The sequence below is a fragment of the Carcharodon carcharias genome, chromosome 13, assembly GCF_017639515.1.
Source record: "Carcharodon carcharias isolate sCarCar2 chromosome 13, sCarCar2.pri, whole genome shotgun sequence".
Classification (NCBI taxonomy): Eukaryota; Metazoa; Chordata; class Chondrichthyes; order Lamniformes; family Lamnidae; genus Carcharodon; species Carcharodon carcharias.
The window spans coordinates 107,365,799-107,384,878 of record NC_054479.1 but is presented as its reverse complement, the minus strand read 5'-3'; the positions used below and the strand labels follow the sequence as shown (position 1 = coordinate 107,384,878).

At 41.4% G+C, this 19,080-nt stretch overlaps 1 protein-coding gene across 9 annotated transcripts in view; it reads right to left on the bottom strand.

Annotated features, from left to right (window-relative positions):
* tbc1d22a (TBC1 domain family, member 22a) overlaps positions 1-19,080 on the bottom strand; it is a 453,849-nt gene that overhangs the window by 254,258 nt on the left and 180,511 nt on the right. For all 9 annotated transcript variants that reach the window (XM_041202627.1, XM_041202628.1, XM_041202622.1 and 6 more), the window contains one exon: positions 14,892-14,998. In XM_041202627.1, the coding sequence (XP_041058561.1) occupies positions 14,892-14,998 (107 nt within the window). The remainder of the gene's footprint in view (positions 1-14,891; positions 14,999-19,080) is intronic.

Here is a 19,080-nt window from a genome sequence, read left to right as displayed (position 1 = left end):
AAGCTTTGTGACATGGATTTGCCTCTTCCAATTTTAGCTTGAATCTGGTGCCAATTCAAGGGGATCTCCAAGCATCTAGCAACAGTGATGTCATCAAACAGGGGAAGAAAAATTCAGGACTATATATTTGAATAATGAGAATGTATTCTGCCACAGAGACGAATACATGGTTTAGGTAGATTATTAGGATTCCACAGAGGGACTTTAAGTTAATAGCAGGTGCCAGGGTAATGCAATTTATGAATGCCATGTCAATCAAACATGAAAGAAATCAAAATTGCGCACAAACTTTATTTGTTTTTTGCTACTTTAAAATGGACTTTTACTGAAACAAAAGATGGCTACTATAGGTCACATGACTCACAGGATTGGCCCTCTGTCCCAGAAGCTTCCAATAGAGATTACAAGAACAAAAGAGCTCCACACTCTTGTCCTTGTGCAATCTCACACCCCATTGTAAGGCCACTTATTATTCACAAAACTAGAAACCTAACAGAAGAATTAGCGATAACTAAGACAGGGATCTTGTAACTCGTTCTACCTGAAGAGGTGTTAAAAAACACCATTTTACTCCACAGGGATGCAATGGACTTTGGCCAGAGGTACAGAAACTGCTTGTGAAGCTGCAATTAACTCATTAATGGGCCACATCCCATGACATCACATCACTAGTGCTAGCCTCTTGCACAGTTTTCATATTACATTTCTAGCCTCACAGATCTGTCTGCTGATGACTTCCAACCTGAAAAGAACAGCAGCAGGGCTTCCAAATGACCAAGCAGCCAGCCACATCTCTCAACTCCTCAAAGCCTGTTTCATTTTAAAAGCATCTGACCATCACCTGCCAAGCAGTCTAGGTACAGAAACCTCATCATGCTGCATCCTCAAAATTCAACAGCACAAGTTCTGCTTCCAACTTCCGCCTCAGAATTACTTACCAGCAGAAACTGGTTCTAACCAGTAATTAAATGAAAGTTTGAAGGAATGTTGATAAATTCTCATACATTATACAAGCTTGCAGCTCAAAGACTTAAACACAGTTATTAAAAAAAAGTATTCCAAGCTTTCTACTTCAAAATAAACTAAAAGATTTCGCATTTGCAAATTCAATCAAATTACATGCCTCAACTTTCTGGCAACAGGTAGATGGCAATGAAGGTGATGCGACCTTTATGATCTACGAAGAGTAACAGAAGGGTAGCGACAAGTAAAACAGAATTTCTCTCCAAACAGTAATGGAACTATAGAATGGAGCTATTTGATGTAATAATGTAAAAATATGGTAATGCCAAAACGTTTAGGTAAAGACACACTGCAACATAAGGCAAAGAGAAATGTTCAATAAGGAGAAGGTGCACATGAAGTCAGGATTGGCCCAAAATAAATCAATGTATTAATCATGGAAAGTGCTCACCCTCCCTAAAATACTAATGTAACCAAAATGTGACACATATTCACTCAACACTGCAACAACCACTCTTGAAAGATATGAGGAAGTTACACTGAACCTTTGATAAAATACTGGTTGGGCCTCAGCTGGAGATGTATGCCATTTCTGGGCTCCACACTATGGGAAGGATTTCAAGGCCTCGGAAGGAATGCAAAGGAAATTTACCATAAGCATTCAAAGGATGAGGATTTTCAGTAATTTACAAGCACAGATGGGTAACAGGAGATTTCATAGAGATCGTCAGCATAACAATGGCATAGTGGTATTGTCACTGGACTAGTAATCCAGAGACACAGGGCACCAGGGTTTGAATCCCGCCATCGCAGATGGTGGCATTTGAACTACAAAACCATTGTCGATTGCTGTAAAAACCCATCTGATTCACTAATGTCCTTCAGGGAAGGAAATCTGCTGTCCTTACCTGACTCCAGACCCACAGCACAACCCTCTGAACAAGGGCAGTTAGGGATGGCCTAGCCAGCGATGTCTACATCCAGTGGATGAAATAAGATTGAGGATCTCGGGAAAATTGTTATGGTTGTTAACCAAAAGACAGGTTTAATATAAATGGTAACAAACCAGAGCAGAAATGAGAATTTCTTTTAAGCTGCAAGTTATGTTATAATGAAGTTAGAATGTAATACCTGAAAAGGTGGGGAAAGCAGATTTGGCAGTAAATTTCAAAAGGAAGTTATGTGTTTACTTGAAAAGGAAAAATTTGCAGTAATGTGCAGAAAGAGCAGGGATATGGGACTAATATATAGCTCCTTCAAGGAGCCAGCACAAGCACAGAGACCCAACTGGCATCCATCTATGCTGTATGATTCATTCACATGGCAAAGGAATACCCAACTGATCGTTATTAACTCTCCTAGAGGGGTAATTGTGCATCACAAGCAAAATAGTAATAAATGGTATAAAAACTACTTTTATTGGACAAGACAATGGGACCACGGTTCAAGCAGCCAATTCATATGGTTCGCCAAACAAAGCATTTAATTCACACACTTTAAATCCAGATTACATAGTCAGATTAACTCAGAGAGGACAGAACAAACATGATCAAAATACCATGGGGCAATGGTAATAAGGGTCTGGAATTTTCTCCATGGCTGCAAACAGGAAATTGCAGCTAGAATGTGTGCCAGTCTGATAGAGGTGAAATTCCATTCAAACCTTTGCACATACTAATTATCCTGACGACAAAATCACCCTGAATCCGACAAAGAATGAACTGAAACAACTTGAACAGAGTCAGTCAGTCCTGGTAACAGTTTGAAGTCTTGTTCATGTTTAATCGTTTGGTCTGACAAATTGTTAAATGAAATGTTCACACATGTACCATTATACTTTGACAACTGCAAATGAGGTTTCATTTTGAAACATTTTTTATTTATTGTTGGCAGTTTAAAATTAAGTGAAACTCCAGTGTTTGTACAGATCAGTGTCTGCTCACCCATGGTATGGGTGCAGAGAGGTGGGAAATAGGTTGGGGGTCGAGGTGTGTGTAAGGGGGGGCTTCATTATGTGACAGTCTGATGCAAAAGACATACTCCAACAGCCCTGCACATGTCCTAATAATTCATTCGAATCAAGATCAGTACACACTGCACAGGATGAGATATAAGACCATGAGAGCATGAGACATGGGAGCAGAAATTAGGCCGATCGGCCCATCGAGTCTGCTCCGCCATTCAATCATGGCTGATACGTTTCTCAACCCCATTCTACCACCTTCTCCCTGTAATCTTTGATCCCCTTACCAATCAAGAACCTATCTATCTCGGTCTTAAATACACTCAATGACCTGGCCTCCACAGCCTTCTGTGGCAATGAATTCCATCAATTCACCACTCTCTGGCTAAAGAAGTTGCTCCTCATCTCTGTTCTAAAAGGTCTTCCCTTTACTCTGAGGCTGTGCCCACGGGTCCTAGTGTCTCCTACTAATGGAAACATCTTCCACACGTCCACTCTATCCAGGCCTTTCAGTATTCTGTAAGTTTCAATCAGATCCCCCCTCACCCTTCTAAACTCCATCGAGTAGAGACCCAGAGTCCTCAAACGTTCCTCATATGTTAAGCCTTTCATTCCTGGGATCATTCTCGTGAACCTCCTCTGGACCCTCTCCAGGGCCAGAACATCCTTCCTGAGATACGGGGCCCAAAATTGCTCACAATATTCTAAATGTGGTCTGACCAGAGCCTTATAAAGCCTCTGCAGCACATCCCTGCTTTTATATTCTAGTCCTCTCAAAATAAATGCCAACATTGCATTTGCCTTCCTAACTACCGCCTCAACCTTTAAGGTAACCTTAACAGAATCCTGGACTAGGTCTCCCAAGTCCCTTTGCACTCCAGATTTCTGAATTCTCTCCCCATTTAGAAAATAGTCTTTGCCTCTATTCTTCCTACCAAAGTGCATGGCCTCACATTTCTCCACGTTGTATTCCATCTGCCACTTCTTTGCCGATTCTCCTAAACAGTCCAAATCCTTCTGCAGCCTCCCCGCCTCCTCAATACTACCTGTCCCTCCACTTATCTTTGTATCATCTGCAAACTTAACCAGAATGCCCTCAGTTCCTTCATCTAGATCATTAATGTATAAAGTGAAAAGTTGTGGTCCCAACACACACCAGCCGCCTGAGAAGGACCCCCTTATCCCCACTCTCTGCCTCCTGCCAGACAGCCAATCTTCTACCCATGCTAATACCTTGCCTCTAACACCATGGGCTCTTATCTTACTGAGCAGCCTCCTGTGCGGCACCTTGTCAAAGGCCTTCTGGAAGTCCAAGTAGGTAACATCCATTGGCTCTCCTTTGTCGAACCGACTCTTTACCTCCTCAAAGAATTCTAACAAATTTTTCAGGCATGACCTCCTTTTGATGAAACCATGCTGACTTTGCCTTTGCTCCTTGTGGACTGATAGATGCAACAGATTAATGAAAGCTGGAAAATATAGTAAAGCTCCCATTCATTAACAGAAAGTCACTAATCGTGCCCTAGACCTGAGTCTGCTCTGCTAGCTTGTCGCTGATACAGCTTTATAGCTGAGGCACAAACTCTCAGACCAAGATGTCAACCCTGATCCCTGATATGTCAATCCCACAGAGGTTCGAAGAGGTTTGGAGACATTCATGAAATGCGCCACATTACCAAACTCACTCCTGCAATCTCTGATCTGGCATACTGATTAAAGTTAACTTGCACATGAGCAATGACTGGATGCCCTTTGGCCTGTTATCCATGCCATTTGGAGAAAGCACGTTAGAGGCTTTCATTGATGATCTGGCAAATATGCAACAGCTGTGTCTCCTTAATGAACGCCAGCATTCTCCATTATCACATTCCTCTCTGTTAATGCTCAAATGGAGCAACTGTATTGTGAAGCCAATGTCTCCTGCAGTCTCTCATTAATGTGCAGCAAAAGGCATTGGCTCCAAAGGCACCTTCTCAAGGAAGTGCCTCTTTTCTCTCAGCTCTGCCTTTATTTCAATGCTGTAGCTCTAAGAAGTTTCAGGGTGACCCCTGAAAGGGCCTCTTAGTCCAGCCATGCACTCCTCCTACAATGCCTCAGACCCCTCCCTCTCGAGCAGACTCTTTTCCAGTTTTGCTTTCAAACTGCGCCATTACTTTGTGGATTCAAGATGGTGGTGCTCCATTTTTATTTTGAGACCACCTTCGACCCTTGCCATCAGTGTTCAGGTCCCTCTATATGTCCTGGAGCCTCACGATGTGTAGGTAATTTCCCTCTGGTTATTCTCCAGCCTCCCAGTAACCTTGGGTCTGACTGTCGTTGTGGTGGACCATTCCAGTCCTCCACGCTGAGCCCGTCACTGTTGACATCCCCATGCCCCATGTGGACCTTCGCCCTCCCCGTCTTGAGGCTGTGGACACGGTCACCACAGAGGAGAGCCCACCCAAGAGAGCTTTGAGTACCTCCCCACACAATTACATTTTCAACATTTACAGGCTGCAGATGGGATGGTCATGGTTCAGGGACCCCTAACCATGTCTGTTCCACCTGCAGCCCAGGACCGAGCCAGACAAGTCCATTGCCACCGACTGTGAACATGCCCTGGGCACCAAGCTGTGCCTTATCCCAACTGAGGCCTTGCCCCTTCCTGGAGCGGAACCACAACAGGTGTGCCATGCACAGCCCTGTAGCAAGGCTTGCAAAGCCCCAGAACTGCCATTAATCTCTCACACTGACTGTGAGGTCCACAAAGCCCCAAGACTGCCTTTAATATCTCACTCCAACCTGTTGGCCCCAGACCAGGGACCACAAAGCCCCAAGACTGCCTTTAATATCTCACTCCAACCTGTTGGCCCCAGACCAGGGACTAAGACTGTCTTTCAATGAGCTCCCCTAGTCCCTCATGACTGATCACAAGTAAATCTCCTTCGCTCACCGCCCCCCCCCCAACATCCCCCACCACCAACCCCCCCCCCCCCACCCCACCCCCACCCCACCCTCTCCTCGAGTCTCTGTGCAACCCATCCCTTGTGCCACACTAACACACACCCTAACCTCCTGTTCCGAAGTCTGCATACATCCCCTCTCACTGATATAGTTCAATTCCTATCCACCCTCTTGTGTGTCTGCGTTCTAGTCTTCCATGTCAGGCTCCAGCTTCCCCACCCTCTCTATCCCCTCTGCCTGCCATCATTCCTCCCACGCCCCTTTTCCAACCCCCATACCCCATTGCCTCACATTCTCCCCCTCCCTTCCCCCTTCCAATACCCCCATACCCCATTGTTCTCCCACGTGTCCATCACCCTCTCCCAGCCGCCTGGTCGCAATGCTGATTTCCATTTGTGGGTACAGCTCTGCCCACGGACAGGTGCACAGTGGCGACTTCCCAGAGTAGAGAGGCACACACCATAGGCAGAGCAACCCTACACCCCCACCAGTGTGGCGCTCTGCTGCCATCACGAAGAAACCAGAGCAGCATTGTGCAGGTAGGCTTTGAATATTGCACTCACCTCGAAGTCACGAGAGGAGTAAGGCTGATCAATGCATGCCACTCATTTTCAAACGTGTTTCAGACCAGTCTGAAATCCCACTGGAATGACGTAAGATTGGAAGACGGAACGTGATCCGGTGAGTCGCATATTTAATGAGCATTCATGACATGGTAATGCACGTAAGTGGCATTCCCAACACTGATAAGCGGGATACCCAACCTGCCATCAACCCGCATGAAAGGGGTGGGTGGAAATTTCCAAACTGTTTTCCCGCCGGCAGGAACCCGATTTTTGGCACCTCTCCAAATTTTCCACTCCTGTCCACCATAAAACCCGAGGTGGGTGGGGATAACTCCACCCTATGACGTTGATCTTCCCAACAGTTAATTCATGCAATATGAACACAATTTTCAATATGTAAAATCATTTTTTATGGGATTCAAAAATAATGAGCATTACGCAAAATAATTGTTCTGATTATTTCTCATATTAATGATATACAGTACTTTCACCATATCTGGGTTTGAATTCTGCCTTAAGAAAATACTGCTGCACAGCTAAGGAAATAGAACAAAGCAATATGTCAGAAGTAACATTTTTGCCCCAGAAAGTAACTCATCAGCAAGATTGACCAGCATTGTGCAAAGCTTTGGGAAGCAACCAGCAGCAAGAAAACAGATCACTTGTCCAACACATTGGCAGCAAAACGTAGAAGCGAGTTGCATGGACACATCATGTATTCAATGGTATCATCATTGAATGTAATTAGGCTTGCTGCCAATTCGAGCCTCAGACTTAAGTCAGACATGTATTCAATCTCTCTAAGCTGTAACAATGAAGGGATGTCCATTAGCCTGTGTGCAAAAAAAGAAAAGATCTGAAAGAAAGTTAGCAAGAAGGCTGATTATGTACTGGGACGGTGTTCTAAGGTGTTCAACTACAAATAAAAACATGTTACTCTAATCACTTTGGAGCTGCTTCATTTTGTTTACTTTCAAAGATGCATTGCTGAGAGCCCGGAGCATAGAGCCCTGGATGATTCCCAAGTTACAAAGAGAGTCTCACATTAAACTTGTTTTCACTAAAGAAAATAAGATAACTCATGATCCAGAATTAACATACTGAGAGGAACAGATAATATAGATTCCAAAAACTTGCTTAATTTAGAATGAGAGCACCATATTCGGAGATGTATGTGCAAAATTAATGAGCCTGAGGTAAGAATTGAGAATACAACTCCCTCACCAACACACAGGTTTATGATGATGTTAAGCAAAATTGCAAAAGTAATTTTTGTTGCATCATTTAAAACCTTTCGAGAAAGGGGAAGGTGAATGTTATAAGAATATGGATAGGATTGAGAAATGGTCAGCGAAATAAAGCAAGAACTTGCATTTACATCATGCCTTTCACAATCTTCAGATATTCCAAAGCATTTGACAGTCAATCAAGTGCTTTTAAATTCTGGTCACTGTTGCAATGCATGAAACAAAGCAGCCTATTTTTGCTTACCCAGGTCCCACAAACATCACTGGGTTAAATGACCGGATAATCTGTTGTTTTGTGATGGCAATTGAGGGATAAATGTTAGCCATGACACTGAGGAGAGCTCCCTGCTAATGCTATGCAAATTTTTGTGCCCACCTGAAAGAGCAGTTTAACATCCCATCTGAAAGAGGGCATTCCTGGTAGTGAAGCACTGAAATATTGGACTGCAGGGCATTCTTGCGTCAGGCACATGAATTTTGTACTTGTGTCTCCCAACACTGAAATGTTACATGTTATGGATAATTAGGATGGGCAATAAGCGATGGACTTGCCAATGCATCCACATTCCTTGATAGAATAATTTTTAAAATAATAAAAATTATATGCTCTAGTCTCTCGACTGGGGCTTGAACTTACAAACTTATCTCTAGTTGAGAGTACATTCACTGACATAGGTAAGTCAAAGTAGGTTCAATTTATCTTCAAAATCAGGATCGGCATATTTTGCGTGTTATTTACTCTGGATTCATTTTTTCCAATGAAAGTCTTAATTTTGAACATTGAACTTAATCTCACAATGAGGAGGCCATCAATATTGGGTCTAACATTAAACTTAGACAATATTTTGTTCCCACCCTTTTAAGCACTGTTTTATAGTGAAGTAGATATTAGCTTTTTTTCCCCCACATAAGGTCATCACTTGTTTGCCTTACTTAGGCAATGTTTCTTCTTTGGTTCAGACATAATTTAACCTTGGAGAATTTAAGTGTCCATTTAGTACCAGCAACACTTTTAAACCATAAACAAGTTGCCAAAAATAACATTTAGAAAGAAGTGAAATGTGTTTTGCTCCATTTTCTTCTGTACTGTACTATAACAATGGAAACAAAGCTGAGTGAAATAAAATTTTACTGTAGCTATACTCTAAAGTCACTGAATACAGATATATCTTCTCAATCTGTTGAGAAGTGGAAAAAATACACTATCCTGCCTTAAAATTCAATCACTCCTGCAGTGTAATGGTGTCATGCTCCAAATATTTCTTGCCAATGACAAGTTCACTTTATAAGGCACGCCTATGCTCGACACAATCCTTACATACTAAATCATCTTGGAATAGTAAGTCCACAGATTGGTCAATGAATTCTTTCACCAGTGAGGTATTCACTCAACATAGTACACATCACCACCATATATTCGTGGTCTCACTATCTAATAGAATAACTACAAGCTATATACTTTAGTTTATAGCTATGAAGTTTATTGAGAAATTAAACAACAGCAGAAGCAAGCATAGCAAATTTTGCTATACTGTACCCAATTATCTATTACATCCCTCTCCCGCACCATTGTCTCAAGCTGAACTAGTCTTTTCATAACCTCACAACCCAAGCTGAGTTTTTGAATCCATAACCTCTTCGTCATCAAGATTATTTCCTTCTCACTGTAGAATTGTGCCCACCTTCACCTTGCTTTTGAAACCATCTTCTGTGTCGCTGTCATCTCCATACACGACTATTCTGATGCTCTCCAGGTCAGCTTCTCATCCTCCACCCTCAAACTTCAGGTCATCCAAAACTCTCCTGCCCAGACCCTACCCCACACCAAATCCTGCTCTTCCACCAACTCTGTCTTCCCTGGCGTACACTGGCACCCACATTGCTTCAATGCTTCAAGTTTCCCATTTTCAATTCTGTGTTTAAACCCCTTTGTGTCGTTTAACCTATTTCTAACATCCTGCAATCCCACAAACTCTCCCTAAGCTCTTCATTAATCTGAACCTGGTTTCTTTGCATTGCCTTTCATCCATTACAGACTACCATGCCTTCAGCAATTTTGGTCCAACATTCTGGAATTTGTTCACTAAATTCCTCTGCCTATCATACTCCCCCTCTTAAGGTTTTTCCATAAAACCCAACTCTTCAACCAGGCTGTTGCTCAGTTTGTAATTTTTGGTTTGACTTGGCTTCCATTTTCTTTTATATCTCAGGACGTGTCTTTCCATGTTAAACGCACTATATAAAAACACTTTGAAGAGACTTTATTCAATTCAGATACTCTGTAGAACTGTACGAGCCCAAAGTCATTTCCTGCCCTGTGAACTAGAAAGGCTGGAGAATCACTGCTGCCTGCCAAAGCTATTCCTCTCTCTTGATCTGCCTGAGACAAAGGAAGTTTAAAGAATTATTAATTACAATTAAATAAAGCTATTAATCACAAAAAATTAAAGGCCAGAGACTGCTTGATTGATAGCAGCCGGGTAGTGGACATTCCTTCAGGATAAGGATTGGATATCCTTTCAAGACAGAGCCAAATTGTGAATGCACAACCACTGACTATGACAACTGCAAAGTCCGTGGACAACTTTATATATCACTTTTCACAACCACTGAAAGTCTTAAAGTTCTTTACAGCCAATGTGTACTTTTTTTTTGAAGTGTAGTCACTGTTGTAATGTGGGAACCGCAGCAGCAAATTAGCACTCAGCAAACCCTCACAAATAGCAATGTGATGTAATCTGTTTCTCTTTCATGTCCATCAGGGATATATATTGGCCAATACACGAGTGATAAATTCCGGCTCTCCTTCAAAATAATACCATGGGATCATTTACACCCACTCCGAACAGGCAGATGGGGCCTTGGTTTAGCTTCTCTCTGAAAGCCGGCACCTCTGACAGTGCACTGTTCTCTCTGTACTTGATTTCTGTGCTCAAGCCCTGGAGTGGGACTTCAACCCAAGTGACTGTGCTGCCAAATGAGCCACAACTGACAACTATATGTACTTATGAATGATGGTTCAGTGATCAAATGCTGCCTTTCATGAGCTTCAAGTCTTCACATACTTGGGGAAAAATAGGGCAAGAGAACCTCCACATCACAGCGCTCAACTGTGATGCATATTACATTATTCAAATATAAGTAGAAACAAAAACAAAGAAAAATGACACAAATGGAGGACTCTGGTCCCAGATTTGTATTCTACCTACATTGGCTGTTATCAGTCACACTGTAATAATTTTAAAGTGCTGACAAGCTATATATCCGCATGAAGAATTATTTCAAAAAAGGCTCATCAAATTGAACAGAATAAACCGGTCACAACTAAGCTGCAATAACTGTATTGACACTCCTTTGCTTTATGGCCCTTACAAAAGACACATCCTAAAGTATGACTAACATCATTGATAAACAAACACAAAATTATGGTCATGAAATTCAATTGATTAAAATAGTTATTTATGCAATTACTTGTACAAGGTATGAAGCAACTTAACTTTGAAGCACAAAGTGTTTACATCTGCCACAAACAGACTGCAAAATATTGGAAGTTCTAACTCATGCTCAAAATATTCCTGGAATATTTTGATCAGTTTATAATGATGAAAACAGGTTAATCTTTGTACAGTTTGCAAAAGTTCTCATACGCTCTGAACATAACATAATTTTAACCAAGTTTGCAGCACAGAAGAACCATGTGTCTGTGCCAGCTCAAAGAAATCTAGATCAATCACACTGTTCAACTCTCTTCCGATACCCCTTTATCCATTTCTGAGTTTCAAATATTTATCCATTTTTCTCTTTGAAGGTGCAATGGTCTCTGCTTCGAATGCTGTCTTAACTTTGCTTCCATGATCCAGTCTGCTGTGTAAAGACATATGTTCTTTCCTCACTCTCGGGGGCAATTTCCAATCGGTGATTCACATCACCAACTCACCAATTTGACAAAATAGTCTTTCCCCGCCTCACTGTATGAAAACCTTACAGAATATCAAAACCTCTATCAAACCTTCTCTTAATCTTTTCTGCACCAGTATCTTGCCCCTTCTCACACAAATATTCTTCATTTAGATTGGGTTTGATAACAAAGAAAGAATGTTATTCTTTTCGTTCCAACTGCAAAATTTTTAACAGTGTGCACCACCTAATTATGAACCTGTTGGTAACTAAAAAGGTCTTGGTCTTAAGTTTTCCATGACCACCATAAGCTCTGAAACATTTTTATTTCAGTGCACATACCCTGTGTTCACTTTTCCTAACACAGGCATTTTTCTGAATGACTTGGTCACTCTTCATTCACTGAGTCACTTACATGGCAAATGTATTTTGCACAACTCTTAGTCCTGAAACTAAACCACATAATTTCAGTGAAACTCTGCATAAGAAAAAAAGCATCTGTCTTTGTGCATTGGAACATTCCCTGCTTGGTTTTAGAATAGAGTTTATACATTTAATTCATTATATGAAATGTGAAAATCTGCATAAATTAATCCCACTGGTTCATTTCAGAGAATCAACATGAAAAGTCATTAGACAGGAAATTATCTACCATTTTACTGCAGAGAAAAACTATTCACTCATGAATGTAACAAGAACGCTTTGTCATTCCAAGTATAAATTAATACTACACTGTTAATATCCATCAGGCTGTACATAAATAAAAATTGTGCAAAATACTGGTAACCTATGAGATGAATTCCAATGCAAAAACCTGGTTGGAAGTGAAAGGAAACTTGGGGATGCTAGAGGGGCTCCATGTTGCTTCTGAATATCCCTTTTACTCTGGAGGGTTACTGCAAACTTGAAGGTTGGAGTTGCAGGCCAACAATGATGGGGTTATGGAAAGACAAAAACTTAAGGGTAATATTCGAGCGATTCAAAAGTTTAGGAAACAGAGAGAAAACAGGATTAACTAATTTGTTGGGCCTTCTTTAGGCTTAAAGTTTTAGCCCTCAACATACCACAGGAAACTAGGGTGGAATCACTGCTTAAAATCTAATCCACCAAACACTGGATCTTGGGTTGTAAAAATCAAAACATTGGCCAGTAACTTCTGTGCTCCCCAGCAGCAGTTTTTGGGGGTACTCCAAAGATGCACTGGGGAATCTCTCTGGCAAGTTTCCAGGTAAGGGTTTGCATGGCAACTGCCCAGAAGTGCTAATTTCCTCTGGCCAACTGCACTGTGATGGGAACCAGCCAAAAATGCGATTTAAATCGCGAACTTCGGATAGTTCCACTGGGGTTATACCAAAAGTTACCCAGAAAAGTTTAGAACAATTAAAATTGCTTCGAACTTCTAGGTAACTATCTTAAGAACCCAGACTGACTCCATGGGACTCCCACAATCCCCCCCAACCTCCGACAACCCCACCTCACCTGCCCGTTCGCCAGCCTACAGACCCCCCGACACCCATCCCCACACACCCCTGACCTCCGGACACACCCAATCACACCCCCCACCAACTTCTGGACACCCCCAACCACTACACAACCCCGCCCCCACACCCCCACAGACAACCCAACCCACCCCCGACCTCCAGACACCCCCAATCCACGCCCTGGCCTCCAGACAACCCCAACCTACCCCGGTTTCCAGACACCCCCAACCTGCCCCGGCCTCCAGACACCCCCAACCCCCAGGCCCCCCAAAACACCACCCACTCTCCCCAACCCCCACCCCCCCATCCCCCCAAACCCCACAAACACCCCCAACCCCACCCCCCCAAACACCCCCAACACCCCCCAAACACCCCCAACCCCCACCGAACACCCCCAACCCCCACCGAACACCCCCAACCCCCACCGAACACCCCCAACCCCCACCGAACACCCCCAACCCCCACCGAACACCCCCAACCCCCACCGAACACCCCCAACCCCCACCGAACACCCCCAACCCCCACCGAACACCCCCAACCCCCACCGAACACCCCCAACCCCCACCGAATACCCCCAACCCCCACCGAACACCCCCAACCCTATCTACTCTCTTTAGACATTTACCTTCTCCCTGGCCTGTCAATTTCCCTGGCCCTCTAAACTTACCTGCTTTACGGCAGCTAGTGTTGTAAAGAGGGCATAGCCTCCTTGAATACGTTGGATCGAGACTTCGCTGGGGCCTGCAAGGAGTCTCTCGATGCAGGCCCCAAGCAGCTCCAGTAAATGGAAGCGTCAACGTAATTTTCAAGACCAGGTAAGTGTGCATTTATTTCTAATTTCTGCAGGCCAGCATTTTCCGATGCTGGTCAGAAGTTACAGCTCATCATTTCTCAGATCGGCTGCTCCTTAACCAAAGACAATGATAAAAGAGCATGCACAAGCAGCAACAAAGCAGTAATAGTAAGCTGTTACAGAAGTTTTAGTTGCAATAATATTATGCACATTAGTACACACCAAAAATAATACCTAGCCAATTTGCTGAATCTTTTGTCACAGTCTCTTAGACTCTTCCTCCTAGTCCAGGAGATTTTCCCTACATAGATGATTTACCACATTTGCAGAATATGGAACACAGAGGAATGTGCAATGTCTTACATAAAGTAAGCTTCTCCATTCATAAGGAGAACATTATGTAAAAAATTAACTGAACTGTTCCTTTAAAAAAGCAGTACTTCAGAATGCACAGAAGCTTGGAAAAACCACAAGCAAATTGGCTAAATGGTATTCCTGTTCCTATTTTCATCCTATAAATCATCTAAATACAGGGCTGAATTCTTTTGACAGCAAAGTTATCAGAAACAAAAATACTTTCCATTAAAACAATTACCTCAAAAGTGATTCTCTTGACACCCTGAATAGCTACTTCCAATTCCACTTATTGAAAATTAATTTGAATTCAAGCATAAATTCATCTGGACCTAGGAAATGGATTAAATCATTGCCATAGCTTAAGGGACTCAATCAATTAAGTTTACGCATACTTACTGTACAGTTCTTCTGGAAAATAAACTGTATATTTCAAACAAACTCAGGGAAACAGACAGAAATCATTGCTCTGTTTCAGCATTTGAATAAAAGTGACAATATGAATTTCCATACAGAAAACCAAACATATTTATCATGCTCCTTGTTATAGCATGTCAAGTGAATGTAAGGAGCTAGGACCTCCCAATTTTTGCACACAGATTAATATCCTGACATCTTCAAGCCATTTTCAACAATTAATTCATCAACTACTTTCACCAGTACAGGAAGGAGAAATCAATTTACCTGAATACCATCAAGTAATTTGCTCATGCACCAGAAACTATCAGCTTCAATGTTTTGCAGCACTTCTTCAGGCAGACTGGAAACATCAAAATTTTCCACCTCTTCTTCTGCAAGTGGGTGAAAAAAAATAAGAAAATAACCCAAATTATAGGGAGAAATACTGTACCATTTGCACTTGAAAATAAAGCACACACTTCAAGGTACAGTCCATATAAAATTATTCTACAATCAAATACAGTAGTTTAAAATTACTTAATTTAAATGATATTGTTTATGTGGTGAAAAGACAGAAAAAAACTGCGATATGTTTTGGAGTTTGGATGCAGATGGCTTCAAAAATCCATGGCTTCTTAATCAAGAGAAAGGATCACTGAAGTCTTGAGTAACCCCCCCAAGAACAGTTGTAAAATTCAATTCCTCACCTGTACATAGAAATACTTAAACATTAATTATCAAAATATCACTTTGAAGTATCTTTGAACTCTCTCCCAACCCCATACTGCTGACCCAATGTATTTGCATGCGTGCTAACTCTGATTACCTGAAGACAAGCTGAATGAGAACATGTTGCACAACCAGCATGTAAAATACAACTTTGTTTGCTGCTCATGACTTTTACTTTTCTTTCAGTAATTGGCTACTCATTTATGTATATTTTATTTTAATATAAATTTGAAGAGTATGTATGCCCTCTTACACTGGATTCCCCCAGAGAAAATAGTTCCTCTGCATCTACCCTCACAAGTTTCTTCAACATTTTCTACACCTCAATTAGATCACCCCTCAACCTTCTAAACATCAGGACAATATAAGCCACGCTTCCTGCACAGTGACAAAATTAAGCTTACCCATTCCGAAGGGGAACTCTATCTAATGAACTAACAACTTTTCCTAAAATAAATTGAGCTACTTTGGCAGGCATAGAAACTTGGAATGTGGGGAAAAAAACAAACAAATGGGTTAAATGGTGTATTCCTGCTCCTATGTTCTTCCTATAAATCATCTAAATGCATCTAAATGAATTCAAAGCATAAATTCACTCAGACCAGGCTGAAAATCAAAACATTGCCATATTTCACAAGACTCAATCAATTAAGTTTGCCAATGCCTACTGTATGGTGCTTCATTGGATGCAAAGCACTTTGGAACACCATGAGGTTGTGAAAGGTACGTTATAAATGCAGGTATCTATCTGTCTTTCATAACATGTGATCATAGTTTAACCCTCTATCTCCTTGTAATCATACTGCTGAATCCATACTCTACCCTCGCCACTCCAAGGTCAATATATCGTTCCTGAGGTTTCATGCCCAAAATTGAACCCAGTATTCCAGATGGGGTCTCAGCAAGTCTTTGTTCAACAAAAGCATCATCACTTCCCCTTCTCTGTATTATAACCACCTTGGAATGAAGGCCAACATTCCATAAGCCTTTTTGATTATTTTTTGTACCTGTACACTAGTTTTTACTGAGTGATTACACCTTGTACCTTTGCTCCACCACAATTACTTGTCACTCAGTATTAAAAAAAGTTTGGATCTGCCTTTCTCAGATCTGATGTTGATGACCTTACACATTCCCACATTTAACACCATCTGCCATGGTTTTACACACTCTGTTTGTCTATGCCCTTTTTAACACCCTGTTTCCATCTACACAACTGAACATGCCTCCTTATGTTACCCATTTACACCATTCCACATGCAGATAATGAAAATCAACTTATGTGCTAATACAGTTCTGGAGAACATCAGTCACTTCCTGCCAATATTTTCCTTATTCTTACTCTGTCTCCTACATTACCCGCCACTTGCAATCCATGTCACAAGGTCATGGCCAAATCAATGCTCTTTCATTTTTGTTAATCTCCCGCACCTTTTGAAGTCCCAACAAACAAGTCCCACACCATCATTTTAATGACCTCCTCAAAAATTTCAACTACATTTTCCAGACATGACTTAGCTGTTTTATGTCAGGCAAATATTGCCAGGCTGACGAAATTCCAAAGGTCAAGCTTTCACAACGATTTTGCAATTTGTATTTATTACGAGAAGGTTTGTACATTGAAGTCAGAAGTAAAGAATCCACTACCACCTTTGGAGATTTTAAAGGTTAAATTAAAACATTTATTAACAGAAGAAAAGAAAATAGTCACAGAAAAATTCAGTTACATAGTTAAACTTAAGTCTTATTACAGTTCCCAAAGGATTTCTACTTAACTAGACTCCCAACTACACAGCCTTTTTCAGGTAGCAATCCAAATAGTTTCTTAATCTATAAAACATCCAGCAATATTTCCACAAGCACCCACTGTTACCATAAGGGAGGTATTGCACAGCTTCCCTCACCTTCTCGCTTGACAATGGAACTCCAAGGCTTTTAATTTGCACTCTGGACCAAACCAGCACTTCTCTGTGGTGGCTAGAGGCTGCTTTTTCACAGGTCTATTTCACACAGTCCAACTCTCAAGATCTCACAAGGTCACACCACCATGCAGCTCTCCATAAATATATTTTCTCTCTTTTGATCTGTAAATTCCAATGTTTCACCCATGCTTTAGAAGTTACTTATCCCAGAATATACAAACTTTTTATATTGTCCTTATGGTAGCACTTCCAGGAAAAATAAACTTAATAACTTTGCCTTATTTATCTTGCCAGATGAAAAACATCTCATCATGTCCCTTTGAAATCAAATAACCTCTCATAATGCAAATTCCATTCACACTATATCTGCTAAGACCTCATCTTAGCTTACCCATTTCCATTCCAAAATGCCTGTATTACACTTAAACCCTTTGATGATTCAAACCTTGCAGTCTGACCATCTTTAGTTTAATTAAATTAGTCACACACACACACACACAGACAAACATACAATCCCAAGCCTGCTTCAGAAGCCCACAGTAAACCTCATCATGAAACAGGCATTTCCCAAAAGTATGCGGGTATGTAAGCAGCATTCTAAGTTGAACAATATAACAATATTTAAAAGTGAAGTGTTTTTAAACTTACTGAAGTACCCACCATCTGGATCAAACTATTTTAGGTATCTACTATCAATCTTATGACAGCATTTATATTGGTAATGTACTGTAGGTTTCTTTAAATTATCAGTCTACATATTTTGCAAGTATAACATCCCAAGCTGCACCACAGGAGCAAAAACAAAATTTGTTACCAATCCACACAAGGAAGCATCAGGGTTTGGACAAAGAGATAGGTTTTAAGGAATATCTGGATCAAGGATTCACAAAGAGACGTAGAAAGGCAGACGGATTTTGGGACCACAAATTAAGGGGACAATGCTATGAAGAGTTTTGAAAACAAGGAAGAAAAATTTTAAAATCGAGGCAATGCTCAACTTGGAGCCAATGCAGGTCAGCAAGCACAGTGATGATGGGTGAACGAGGCTTGGTGTGAGTTAAGATACAGGCAGAAACATTCTGTATGAGCTTAAGTTCATACAGAAGAGAGGAGGCTGGCCAAAGCTGGAATAGATAAAACTGGCAGTAATAAAGGCAAGCACAAGGGTTTCAGCAGCAAATAAGCAGTGTCAGGCGATGTTCCAGAGCTCATATTAGGAGCTTTTAGTGATCACATGAATGTCAGAGTCAAATAGGATACCAAAGATACGAGTTCCTCATTCACCTTAGACCATTGGCAGGGAGACGGATAGAGTCAGTAGTTCGAGGACAGAGTTTGCGGCAGGGACCAAAGACAATGGTTTCTGGCTTCCCAATATTTAATTGGGGAAAATTTCTGCTCATCTAGTGCTGGATGTTGGACAAGCAGTTTGACAATTTAGAGGCAGTTCAGAGAAAGTGCAAGTTGGCCAGGATGGGATGCAGCCTAGGTGTTTAGGCTGGAAACTGTGAAGGTGCTGGACATAATCTTCCAGTCCTCCTAGATACAGAAGTGGTGCCAAAGGACTGAATGGTTTCAAATGTTATACCAACATTCACAGATATTACACCGTTTAAAAAAGGGAAGATAAATCTGGCAATTTAAGGCTAGACAGTTCAATGTCAATGGCAGGAAAGCTTTCAAAAAGAATACAGGAGAAAATTAAAGCCATTGGACAAACAGAGACAAGTGAAGGACAGCCAGAATGGATTTAAGGACAAATCATGCTTAATTAACTTAGTTTAGTTTTTTTCTTGAGGGCAATAGATTGTGTACAGACTTTC